At 35.8% G+C, this 14,165-nt stretch overlaps 1 protein-coding gene across 2 annotated transcripts; it reads right to left on the bottom strand.

Moving 5' to 3' along the window:
- Nucleotides 1-515: 515 nt before the first annotated feature.
- Nucleotides 516-8,272, bottom strand: LOC126594145 (protein SEMI-ROLLED LEAF 2-like). 2 transcript variants are annotated; one of them, XM_050260358.1, is made up of 20 exons: nt 8,050-8,272; nt 7,092-7,229; nt 6,292-6,366; nt 6,055-6,170; nt 5,629-5,743; nt 5,285-5,407; nt 5,145-5,192; nt 4,755-4,951; nt 4,427-4,623; nt 4,057-4,340; nt 3,831-3,977; nt 3,020-3,433; nt 2,767-2,916; nt 2,508-2,586; nt 2,310-2,422; nt 1,966-2,163; nt 1,682-1,819; nt 1,386-1,526; nt 1,016-1,222; nt 516-791 (listed from the first exon to the last, which is right to left on the bottom strand). In XM_050260358.1, the coding sequence occupies exons 2-20, from the start codon at nt 7,224-7,226 to the stop codon at nt 675-677; spliced, it is 2,994 nt and encodes a 997-aa protein (XP_050116315.1). In that variant the 5' UTR covers nt 7,227-7,229; nt 8,050-8,272; the 3' UTR covers nt 516-674. The 2 variants fall into 2 exon arrangements, with proteins under 2 accessions (XP_050116315.1, XP_050116316.1); XM_050260359.1 differs by having other exon boundaries at nt 8,092-8,272.
- Nucleotides 8,273-14,165: the final 5,893 nt, after the last annotated feature.

Below are 14,165 nucleotides of genomic sequence, written 5' to 3'. Positions count from 1 at the left end.
AAAAGAAATTAAGGACAAATAAGTGTGCGAAAATCACTTCTCAAGAAAATGATTAGGGTGGCTATCAAAAGAATAAGCGGTTTTATATGATTCCTTATTTCTCTCTTTTTTTTTCTTTTTTTTTTAAGCGAAGGGAAAGCAAGGCTTGACATGACTGATTAACCTAACGCATCAGATTCAATGGTGCATTTCAGTTGCTGACTTCCATAGGTTTTTCCCTCAAAGAGGATACAACATTTAAAACATTACGAGCAGTTTTCGGCTGTTTTATGATTATAGATATGGTTTGATGAGATGTGAATGTGTATGCACGTATCGGTGTTGTATCCCTTTTTTTTCTATCACTCTCGTCACATGAATTCATTTTTTCTATCTATTTCATCACATGAATGTAGCATACATGATACATGCGAGCATCTGTATAGCAAGGATTTTCTGGAGAGAGAGAGAGAGAGAGAGAGAGATGCATACTACAAACTACAAAGAACATGCTACACTGTATAACTCTAGCTCAATTACCGGAAAAAGTTCGATATAACCTTTTGATAAACTGGGCATGGAAGCCCTCAAGTCAGATGATCAGAGTCGACTAAATTTAGAGCTACTTATCCCAAGATACTGCCTAATACTTTACAACATCGATTACTCTTCAAGAAGAGCGCCTTCTCTACATACTAACACCCAGCTGCCTTGAGGAAGTTGTCAAATGGACTAGCAGGAGGCAGCCTTATAGCCAACCAGGGATCTTGTGACGATGCAGCTCCATGAGCAGGTCCAATGTCACTCGTTATCTGCATGAAAATTAACATGCGCGTCGAACATCAAATAAAGCATAAAAACAAGTACATTGCTACGTTACACAGTTGCTTTCATGAAAAGGAATTTAAATATCAGAGATTCTGAAAAACCAAACTGTACAGCATGGTATCTCAACAGTTCTTCAATAAGCATGTCCGCAGTGTAATTCACTAACAAGCGAAAACAAAAATAGTAGGGAAATCAAACAAGGCCTGACCTTCTGGAGTGCTGCGCGTCCATCTGCAGGAACTGCTGGAAACAATCTGTCACGGACACTGCTCTGATGATTTTCATAGGCCAACCAGTTCGAGAGTTTCTTCCTTGTCCCTGTGCCAAGGGCTTCGCACCGGCTTGCCATGGTGTTGTAGGGGAGAGGTGATGTAGAGACAGCTGTTCCCGCTACTTGACCGGCTACCTCAAGTGCCTAAAAACAATTTTGTTCAGTTTTTGTCAAATGTACAAATACAAGATGTCAAGAACCTGACAACTGTCAAATGATTCAAATCTTGTTGTATATGTGGTTGTGTTGTTTTACACAAAGATGCTTGTAAACACAGAGGGAGGTGGGATAGGGTGCACGTGGTTACCGATTCCATCAGCTGTCCAATGCTGATAACATGGGGCGGCACAGAGGAGGATGTAGGCACTCTGGGAATGAAACGAGAGAGGTCAGCGACAGATGCTTCACTTGTCGCATCATCCTCCTCTGATGAATTTGTCGGAAATTCCTGCAACATGAGGTGAAGTCATTGAGAATGCTCATACTTTCAATGCTATAATTGTTATCGTTGTTGTTTTTCTGAATTGGCATGATACATGGTTGTGATCAATCTGGAACGTCACACTCCAGCAGTAGCAAGAAAAGCTAGACCAAAGAGTATACCCCATCAAACGATGATTCCTTCGAATGGCCTGGCATTTGCTTTTGGTCAAAGTCAAGCATTGACTGTGGGCCAAACATGAATATATCATCAGGTGTGAATGACTCCAAAAGTTGCTTTGCCACATCTTCTCCCTTCATCTTTAAAAAGAAAACCAAGCAAATCAGAATTCGTCTGGTTGCATGTGTGCGTGCACGTGCGTGTGCGTGCACGTGCGTGTGCGTGATTGAGAGAGAGTGGGAGAGAAGGAAAGAAGAAAATTGTGGTCCATAGTAAGCCATCATACCTCAGAAACCTTTGATAGAAACTGAATCAAAATTTCCATCATGATATTGTCTGATTTGTATATCTTGTTCCGCAAATCAGATAGTAATGATGAAGCCATCTGGTTATCGGAAACAGATCCATATTTACTAACATCTGCATTAGGCTTTACATAAATCTGAAGATCGTCACTGATGCCCAAATATGGATCAACCTGAATCTGAAGGATTGAGCAGATTTGTTAAAATGATAATATGCTCTAAACTCCTTTCACTTAAAAGCTAGAAAATGTCACACTGTGATCATATTGCTGCACATAGTTTCTACGTAGCAAGAGTATTCAGGATGAGGATAAGGTATACTAACATCATATGGTATTAATGACTTAAGCAAAGGAATGTGATAGATCTTAGCCGCAAACATCAACATGCCAATCGATAGTACAAGCATAGATCTCCGACATGCTGGGGGGAACGTCCCTGCCAAGCATTTAAGAAGTTTTATCACAACTTTACCTTTTTCATCAGAAGTAATGACTGTTTAAGGACTTTTTGCTGCCCATACCTTTGTTAGAATCAAGGGATATATTCCTCAGAGACAGCAGAAATTGAATGAAACGAACTATAAGGTTGTCTGTTGGATTCTGCAAAATTACAAATTACAAAAAAATGTAAGCAACTACAGAAACACTTAACCATGCCGTCATGGCCATGGTCCCTAATAGAGGTATAAAGGTGAAGCGAGAAGAATAGAAACATGATACAAGACATAAATGAAGAAAAAAATGTAATGTAAAAAAAAAACAAAAAAAAAAAAACTTTACCTTCAAATGTGAAGAAATAAGCACTAAACTAAAAGAATGGCCTACAGCTTCAATATTTGAAGGCAAATTATCTGGGAGATTGGCTTGTATCCAAAAAGCAGACAGCAAGTGTGATATTTGATCCTCACTAAACTTCATAACATACGGATCCTGAGGAAAACAACAAACCCAAAAGTATCAACTTAGTCAAGCAAGCGAAAGTAGTCTCCAAATGTTACCAGTTATAAAATAATTAAACTTCTTAATATCTTACTGGCTCTATTAAGCTGACGGTTCCAGCCGTCCTGTCAATAATAGAGCTAATTTTGTAAAAATTAGGGGAATTTTTTCGGTTATGCCCCTGCTTCCAGTCTTCTTCAGCAGGCTCTTTATCTTTAAAATCATCACAAGCATTATTGTTCCCGTGCTTTTCGGCTTTGGGGCCATCTTTTTCCTTCCTCAGCTTTTCAAGTCTGGCTGTGATTGAAGCAAAGGTAGATGCTGTATTCGACTGCCATCCTCTTGATTGGTATCCAAAACCAGATTGTAGAGATGAAGCTTCATGTCGGGACCGGTTAGAACTTGGAATGAGAAGAATAGAAAATATCTGGTGTGCTCCAACACGGACCTCAACATCTGGATGCACCATGACTTTCAGAAGTTGGACAAGAAGGGACTCGGGAAACACCTACAAAGACAAAAATGAAAAATGGTTCAGTATGCCGTATTTTAAAGACAATAGCAGAGAACAATGTACGGCCTGCCATGACTCATGAATCATATCTAGTAGATGCAGTTCCTTATAAAACCAATTTATCACAGTACTGGAACCATGTTCTTCAATTAAATTAAATACATGTTATTTGAAAGTGTGAACCAATTTTTATAAAAGTACGAATTACATATCCACCAATTTACATCTCCCTTACGTACAAATTCAATTTATGTCACCGGAAACCATTGAATCAAACATCAGTGCTAGCCTTCCCTAATACAATTTTCAATTATGTAAATAATCCAGGAAAAGAGAGGGCAGGAATGCATAAAAACCTCCAAAAGCAGCAAACTGGTCAAAGTTCCCTCACCTGCTGTGTACGTGAAGAGATCAACGCTAAAGAGATCATGTGAGCAACAATCATTAACGATCCAATGGTTGCCCTAGCAACAATTCCAGATGGAAGCTTCTCCAGAGTTATAGCCATCATGTCAAATAGTGGTCGTACGTTGCCAATCTATTAAAATAACCAGCGCAGGCTTTTAGTAATAATAGAAGCACCACATACTACAAAAACCAACAAGTATAAAACTTACTCCTCTCGAAATTTCTAGTAAGCAGTCTTCAATGGAATTTTGTAGCATGATGTTAATGTTTGATTCTTGCTCTCCAACTGATTCAGCAGTGGCTTGAAGACTCTTCCTCAAATGCCTACATAGGTCAGACACAAATCCAATTTCTGCCAACACTGCACCAGATCGAATCTGGCTAGCCAAAGCACTAGCAACTTGAATGACAGAAGATTTGAGTTGCGGATCATGCGAAATGTTTTTGTGGTCAAGATGACGGATCACATAGGCTAAAATCAACTGCTGATTCCCTGAAGCCAAATGTTGACATTAGAAATTAGCACCTGCAGTAAAGGGTTTGAGCACGTATGTAATTTTGCAAAAAATATCAAGATACCTGAAGCCTCCATAAAGTATGACATATCAGACAAAACCAGCATGGCCAACCCTTGTCGAGGAACCCAGTGGTGCCCAGAATCAAAGTAGACAAACATTGGATCCAATACTCGGCGCATTGTTGTGCTCTCCTTGGATAACTCTATCATTCTCTGAATACAAATTTGAGCCCACACTTTTGGTGTTTCAATTTCTTCTCTGAAACAATGAACCAAAAGTATTACAAAAGGGCAAATGGATCAAAGCAAAATGCAATTAGCATTGTATACAATTCCAAGTATCAACCAACAACTACAACTCCTCCCTTTTAGACTTCCAATAACTCCTACCTTGTCAGAAGAGCAGGATCCTTCTTTTCGGGTCGTGGCCTGATGATCTTGCAGCTAGGGCTAGCGTCATCGCCAACTACACCAACTCTGCTTTCACTTCGAACCACTTCATCCACCCAATTATGATGTGGCTGCCCTCTCTCATCATCTTCATTATGTGTATCTGGCTCATAGTTATCCAAGGTGACATGTACAATCTGCACTCACGAGAAAAAGGTTTGCAATGCTCAATATTTATGAAAGAGTGGTGCCACTGGCTTGATATCTGATTTCGAAAGGACCAGTGCAACAACTAATTAGACATTTAAATGCCCCAAAAAGTTTGTATAAGAAAAATAATCACCGAAACATTTTTAATAGCTTGAAAGAATGATACTGGAAAAAACTAACCTCATCAAAATCAACAAAAATATACGAAAATTCTGCCATGAATCGCACCTGCCAAGGTGGAAATTTATCAAATTAAGATTGTTCCAACTGAAAAGAAAAACAGTTCTTAAGAGTTTCAATAACTCAAATCATAAAACTACCATGGCTGAAAGGCATTGCAAACTTGATGCTCTCAAGCTTTGATGAACTTCACCACTTTGACGTGCAAGCTTACATACTTTGTGAACCAAACTCTCAATGGTATGTGTGTAAGTGCCGTCTGTCTGTTCAGTGATTGCATCAACAAATGTAACAATAGGTTAATCATATGTATTAATTTTGTACAGAAAACTGAAAAATTTCGAATCGTCCATTAACATAATAAGAAATGACACAGGTAATATCAACCATTATACATACACCATTGTCAACCTATAGATTTACGACACTACACCATTGATAGGCAGATCAAACAACTATTTAGAGAGTGTAACTTCGGAATCACCTGACTATAGATGAAATTCGTTAGGGTTTGGCATCCAAGTATGCGCATAGCATCTTGCTTAGAGTTGTCCAGGAGCTCAGTGACCACATGCACCAGACTGACTGCAAAACATGCCCTGAAAGATACGAAATATATTCAATACAACAAGAGAATTTCATGCAAAAAAGAATTCCCTCTATTTAACAACTTTAAAGAGGCTGGAGTGAAAATAAAAGGAAGAGTGAGTGAGAGAGAGCACGTAAAACACCATTAATGGGCACAAATCTAAAAGAGCACAAAGTGAAATTGTGACTTGAAAACTAGCCAATCACACAAAAATAGTTTCCATCCACGAGATAATCATCAAACAGACCTTTTTTTCCACAAAAATCACTAACAGACTTCTATTAAATGGTGAGAGAGAGAAAGGAAACAGCTAAGACTTACATCTGCTCCTTACACAGGCAAAGCAACTTGTTGTAAGCCTCCACAACAATATTGATGAATTTGATGTGCTCCAATCTAAGCTCTTTGTAGCATCTATCTTCAAGATATTTGGCAATCTGTTGAAAAAATAAGCAACAACTTACGGATTAATAATAGCCTCAGCCGTAGGCAATCAATTTACGGTAAGCTCATTTTTATTGACCAAGACATAAATAAATGGGATAGAAAATTTCATACCTTTGGGATTCGAAAAGGATTTTTGGCAGCATATTCGCATAACTTAACAATTTTTCTTTCATTGGGAGGGCAATCCTGAAAATTTTTTGGGACACTTAACTTCAGTATGCCAGCTACTGATAAGAAAAGCATACATAGTATAAAATTTTCAATCTAATATAGTTATATAGACTAGCAAACAATTCTTTGGGGAGCATGCTCTGTTATTTGCTGGTCACAAAAACTTTCAACACTCTCAATTTTGGCTTAATTGAGTTCCTGGGTCCAAGTATTCTAAACCTCATGTATAGATGGAACAAGTTTCTCTTTTCAAACAATCAGGTATCACATGTCGCTAGATTCTCAATCGTGATAACATCATAATCATTTAGACATAAGTCTAACAAGAGAAGATTGCCATACACACACACACACACACACACACACACACACACACACACAAACATACACCACGTACTATGGGCATAAATGTACTGCTGATATACAAGGAAAGAACCGTTGGGAAAATAAGGATGATATCTAAGCTCCGTTCAGACTTAATAATTAAGGACAAATGAAACATAAAAATTTCAATTGAAAAACCCTTCCTCAAGCATCAAAACCTACTTTCTTATTAATTTCAATTGTTCTAATAAAAAATGGAGGGATAATGTTCAAGAATGAGAAACTAGATAAATTACAAATACCAACTCCAAGGCACATGATCAAGAGGTCAAAATTACCAACTACTATCTGGCGTTCACAACATGTCTGTCCACAATGTCTTAAAATCAAAGGGTTTAATATAGTTTTATACTCACAGGAGACTTGGGAAAGATTTCGGCAAGCAGCTTTTTGTAACGCTTAACGGGTTGTCTAGATCTTGACCTCATAGCAGGGCAGCATATGCACATGCTCTCACACGCTGGGAACAGCTTTCTGGAGATGACCCCCATTTCCTGAAAAATTGAAAGAGTAATGCTAAGGAAACTGAATTTAGAGACTAAATTTTGAAAACTAAACGACATGTAAATTGATGATTGGTTTATTATTTAAGCGTTGATAGACGTGCTCATTTCTATTGGTGACACATCATTTAGTTTGCAATTTTAGTCTCTAAATTTATTCTCTCTAGCATTACTCAAATTGAAAAGCAAAAAATAATGAGAATAAAAAACAGATTGCTAAAAAACCCAAAAATTCTTCCCTGGGGACATGAACAGCACAGTTCAACTAACCTAACAAAATACATAAAACAGGAATTTACCATCCCAGCAGAAAATCCCATATCAAACATAACAAATAAATATACTATACATACTCAAACACTACAATCTAATATTTTTAAGTACAAAAAGAAAACAGAAGGGAAAAAACACCCAACGAGAAATATGTAAGGAAATAAAGAAGTAGATAAAGAGAAGAATTCCCACTGTCTACATAAATTTAAATTTTCCTCGGTTATTTACACACACCAAAGGAGAAAAGGGTGCTAAAAGGAGATTATCTGATACTGCATTGATATGAACATGAACAAGTACACACAAAAGTTGTATCACAGGAGAAACAAACATGAAAAACAAGAAGAAAAAAAACTGATCACAAATTCACAACCAAATAAAAGCATAAAACAACCATAACAAGCCAATAATGATAACCCAGAATCGAAACCAACATAGAAATCCATGTAAACGTGTAAAGTCTTCAACTTTGATAGAAGAAACAGAAACCCAGAAAAAAAATTACAAAAAACATGAAGTAAACAAGCCAAGAACTCACCTTTGTTTTTGCAGAGGCAGATCTGGGTAGGGACAATTTTACCTCCAATGGGGGTTTAAACAGAAGAACAAGTGAGCATGAGAACGAGAGAGAGAGAGAGAGAGAGAGAGTTGAGCTGCTTTCATTCCACGTGATGGGATGTCAGTTTTCTCTCCACCCTTTCTTCCCTCATACTGAAGAAAGGGGACTGCTTTGTTGGGTTTGTCAGAACTTGGAAGACTACAAAACTGTCCTTTATTGGTTTTTCATGTTTAAATACTTTGCTAATCTAGAAGGTAAGATTTTGTCCAACCAAAAAAAACGTTGAATTGTGTTAATTAATCTTAAACAAACACTAATCCAATTGAATGATTTTTTTTCCTAGCTTTTGTGAATGGTAGGGGCATAAAAGAACCTGAAAATTTAACTTTTCCCCCTCAAAACTCTTTTTTTTTTTTAGCCAATAATCCATCATATCATATTTATTTGAATAAAACTCAATAATTAGAATTCAACTAAGCAACTTATCAAATTAAGTGTGTGTGTCAGTTTTATGTTTTTTAGATTCGTAATATACTCTCATCTAAGCCAGTATGGAAATGTCTTGTAATTACGTTTTAATTGATCATGTGCATTGAATTTGGCAAGGTATTGTAGCCATGAAATTTGGTTCTAGTTATAGGAATTGATTAGGAAATATTTTTAATTTCAACAATATATTTCAATTTGTATATACCTAATTTAGTGTTTAATTTCAACAATATCTATTGTTTAATTTTATAAAAGTAATTTACCTACCGTATAATTATATGAAAATAATTTACCTACTATGAAAATAACTTACCTACTGTTTATTTTATATGAAAATAATGTACCTATCTTTGAATTTTTACAAAGTTAATGTATCTGCTTTTTTAATTTTTAACAAAATTAATTTACCTACTTCTTTTTATGGTATTAGCATACATAATGTAGAATATATGCCCGTGTATAGTTGATCTAATTAGGTTTTGGATTGGGGGAGTTCACACAAAATTAAAACATATGAGAGATATGGTGGCATGATTTTGTAAATAAACACAAATTCATGGACACATTTTATTCAACATGACATCATATTCAAAATTTGAGTTTTATTTAGAAGTTATCATACATGTAGGTTTTTGTCAATAATTTAAGAGTTGTAAAGGTTTAAATCTTAGGAACCCTAAAATAACTAACCTTTTATTTGAACTTTTTTGGGTCTATACTTTACTTTGAACTCAAATATGCAATGGACAAGGAGATCTTTGTGTTTTCAAAATTTTGTAGGGTGACATTGCGTTAAGCGTTAGGTGTTAGCCGTTATTTCAAGTTAAAGCGTATGTGCGTTTTTACTTTTTACATTATTGACTTTAGATACTGTCATGCTCCAGTTGTATAAGCATTTACTATAAAATAGTCATGTGCCAAATTGGACCATTAATGAGTAATTTAATGGATTGACTGGTTTACTTAATTGATTGAAGAAACTAGGAGTTAAGAATATCTCGATGTTAAAACGTTTACCATGAATTTGCATTTTTTTTTCGCGTTTCGCGAATTTATTATGAATTGTTATTGACACTTCATAAATTTTGTCATTTCAATCTTTCTATATTTAATTTTTTTAGATGCCAAAAATATCTAATAGATAAATATTTTTGTCGTGGACCGGTAATAATTTAAACAGCTAAGTTAAACATGATTAACAGTTTGAAGGAAATTTATATGCGATGCCCCATATTGTTCAGGACAAAAGAGGGGAAACCTCCCAAAAGAGTACAATTAAAGTAAGGAACCCCACGTTTAATCACCATTAGGGGGGCCTTCGTTTTTGGGTTAAAAATCTTTCCCAATAATCTTTTTTTATGTGCTAAAATAATGCCCATATTTTATCAAAATCAACACCTAGACCAAAAAGTTGCTTTCATAGGAAGCATAATTTGCATGTTAATGCAGGTAGTCAACATGCGCATGTATTATATCTTAAGCTTTGTCTTGTTTTTTGATCAATTGGTTAGCCCAAGTTGCTTTGATTAATCTTATCCAAGACTTTTGTGCCATAATGATTTTTGTTCGATGAAGAAATTTTTAGTGCAATGGCCGGCCATAGGCGGCTTCGTAGAAGAACCGTGGTTGGTTTCGGGATCATCCAAGATTTGAGAAAAACGTCCATACAAATCTTTTGACCCTTCAAATGTTTAAGCATGAAAGATCATTATATTCCTAAGGTTATATGTTTTATAGGCTAAGCAGTTTTATTTGTATTGTTAACCACCATACAAACTTAGAGCTCGTTTTAATGTGCTTTTAAAATGACTGAAAACACTTTTGGTGAAATTGATTTTGAGTTGTAAAAGCACTTTAAGTGTTTTTCGAAAGAAGCATCAGATATGTGCTTCTTGTAGGAAGCACTTAAAGTGCTTTTTCAGGATCTACTTGGATTTTTACTAAGGATTGATGTCAAAAACATTTTCACCAAAAACGTTTTCAGTCATTTTAAAAGCACATCCAAACGAACTCTTAAAGAGTCTAAGCAATATCATTTAAGAGGGTGAATGAGTTGTAGGCTGGCACCAGACTCCTCGCGGGAAAAAAAATCCAAGTAAAATCCTTTCCTCTTTTGAATGTCATTATTGATTGTCATACTAATTTTAATGAAGCGGTATGGATTTTTTTTTTAAACCAATATAAAAAAGCTATTAATGGACTCATAAATTGAGGGGACGGATTATATATATATATACGACCTTGCTAAAAATGATGCTTACGATTTAGACTTCGTAACTTGTAATAAATTATGAAAATATGACTTTAGTCCTTAAAATTTAATTTTCTCTACATAAAACTCAACATAAGTTTTTTTCTTGAATAAAACTCATTGACTAGATTCTACATTAGCAAATTCATTAATTATGTTTGATTTCACACATTAAAAAAATTTCGGATGCCTAAAATACCCCTATTTGATTTATTTTTTATTTTTATAAACCCTATTTGAATGTTTGATGTACATAATTAATGTCATGCATATGGATTGACACACCCCGTCCCGAAGGAGGGCATGCTGGCCGTCACGTGAGAGTGACGTAACCATTTACACAGTACGGAAGCTTTAAATATACCATTTTTAAGATGAAACACCCAAAGGTGAGACCTAATTTTGTCCATTCTGTCAGAACACCGTTGAATTCCTCGTGGCCACCAAAACTCTGCTATCAAGAACCTGGAGGGGCGAAAAACAAAATTGAGTGGGTCAGTAAAACCAAGCTTTTCAAAAACATTTCGCCAAAAATAATTCTAACCCCTCACTGTAAAACCTGTATACTCTTCCCAGAAATGTAAAATATCAATATATAAATATATTCTCAAGACTTCAATTAACTATCTCAACATTATTCATTACAAATATGCCATGCCATGTCTAAAATCAACAGTATAGTATGAATGCATCAACATAAATCAGGTGGAAGAAAATAATCAACCGGAGGCCCTACAATGGCCCTGTACGGCTGAATCTAAAGCTCAATATCTCATTCAGCCGGAGTCACCAACTGTGACCTGTACGGCCTATTGCCGGAGTCACCAACTGTGACCTGTACGGCTCTACACTGCACATAAGTTGGAACCACCTAATGTAGTCTGTACGACTTAATGGTTAATATTACGCTCTAGTGCTTTTCTCATCAATCATCTGTGCACATAATCTAAGGTCACCCACCAGTCGGAACCTCTCTAAAGGTCTGTACGACTGGCCTGTCGGAACCATCTCATGTGGTCTGTACGACAGCATCTACTTGGATCCAAGGCGAGCGTGCGATGCGGTGAATACTATAAGCACTAATACCATGGTGCAGGTTATGAACTCAATATATCTCAACATCATCATAACAGTAATAATACTCACCTGATACTCACCTGTGCGTCTACCGCACCATTTCACATATATGCATCATATATCATTTCATGCATGGCATTTCGATTCACATTTCTATATACTTTTCATATACTTTCATGCATAGCGTTTCAATTCACGTTTTTCATATAATTCTATATACTTTTCACATACTTCTATGCATGGCATTTCAACTAATATATCTCATATACTTTTATACATTTTCATTTAAAGCATAATTTCATGCATTTTCAATTTATGGGAAAACGGCAAGTATATATGTATACGGAAAACAAAACTGCCCACTCACTTATTACATCGACGTGTCGAAGGTCCCTGAGCCTCCCTTAGTCATGCCCAACGTCCGTATAATCCTTGCCTATACGAGAAGTAACCAAATTGACGTTATTTAACGCATAACCTAATTCTTAGCTAATAACTCCTCAAATATTGCTCAAATTGGGTATATGAATATACCACTGTGACCTACACAACCTCAGGATCATCCCCATATTTTAAAAATAATTTTTGGAGTCCTCACGCGCCCCCACGCGCCTGACGTGGCACGGACCTACGCGCCCCCCACGCGCGGCCACGTGCCAAGCACACTGACGGTGTCAATTGACGCCGTCAGGAATATTCCGTTAAAACCAGGAATATTCCGTTAAACTTAACCGGATACCGTTACTGCCGTTAGGAATATTCCGTTAAAATAACGGAATATTCCTTCTTCTTCTCCGGTCATCCCTCGTCAGACTCCGGTCACCGGAAACTGGGGAATATTTCAAATCCACTATTCTCCTTCGTTTTTCATCCAAATTTCTCGAATTTTACACCAATTTGAAGCCCTAAACATCTACTTTCATGTTGGACTAGTTTTAGGGTCTAAAAACAACGAGATCATACCTTTCCAATAATTCCAAAATTCGGCCAAACTCGAACCAAGTGATCCTGACGTCCATTTTGTTCAAACGAGGCACTCCGAGCCTCCTCGTGACCTCCTTAAGCTCACTGTGAGCTTGTTTTAGCCTAAAACAAAGCCAATTCGAAGTTCATGAACAGTGCAATATCACGGGGTCCTTGAAAACTAGGGTTTTTGAAATGAAACTCACCTGAATTTAGTACCCACGTGATCGTGAAGTCCTCAGGATTCCAATGGTGGTCTCAAACTTGACGTTGGTGGAAGTTTTAGGGTGTTTTTGAAGTTGGTCCGTGAGTTCGAAGGGGAGAGAGACAGAGAGAGTGAGAAATCGTGAAGGAGGAGAGAGAGAGTGACAAGGTACGGGAATTGGGGAAGGTTTTGAGGGATGTGGGGATCCCACGTGTCCAACCCAATCTCAATTTCAAACTTTTAACATAGAAACCTAAGTAAAAGTCTTGGTTTAGGTTTCTAAAACCAATTAATATTCTATTCACCAAAGTTTAAGATAATTAAGTAAAAACAAGTGTCCAAATTACGCACTTTAGTCCAGTTTAGGGACATTTTCGTAACTTCACGTCCTCGGAATTAAAAATTCCGGGACGGGCTGTGACATGGATGGTAAAGGAGAATTAATGATTTTACAAAAAAAAAGAACAATAATGTTATAAATTCATTGCCTAATATATAATAACATAAAACATGTCTAATATATGTTATTATACATGCTTAATTAAGTCAATAAAATTATATTTTACATATTAACGTAGGTAAATTATTTCTCTCTCTCTCTCTCTCTCTCTCACACACACACACACATATATAAATGCTTGATATATGTAAAATTAATGCCAATAATTTACCTACAAAAAAAAAACATTTGATTCAAATAGTGCACTTAGATTGCTTAAAAAAAGAAAAATAATATACCCACTATATGTAAAATACATGAAAAATAATTTACATAATAACAAACCCATATATGCAAAATACATAAAAACTAATTTACCTTATAAATTCATTGTTTAATTTTTAAAAGAAACAATGTTTCTACTAGTTTTTTTTTCCAAAAATAAAGTACCTATTATTTAATTTTTACGAAAATTGTGTACCTATTGTGTAATTTAAACAAAAAATTACATATTGTTTTTTTTTTATGAAAATAATTTAACTATTGTTTAGTTTTTACAAGAAACAACGTATCAACTAGTTTATTTTTACCTTTTTTTTTTTAAATTTTCACAAGTTAATGTATCTACTTTTTCAATAGAATGTATATTGAACTAATTAGATTTGGATTAG

Source organism: Malus sylvestris, chromosome 12 (assembly GCF_916048215.2).
Source record: "Malus sylvestris chromosome 12, drMalSylv7.2, whole genome shotgun sequence".
Classification (NCBI taxonomy): Eukaryota; Viridiplantae; Streptophyta; class Magnoliopsida; order Rosales; family Rosaceae; genus Malus; species Malus sylvestris.
This window is presented reverse-complemented; position numbering and strand designations above follow the sequence as displayed.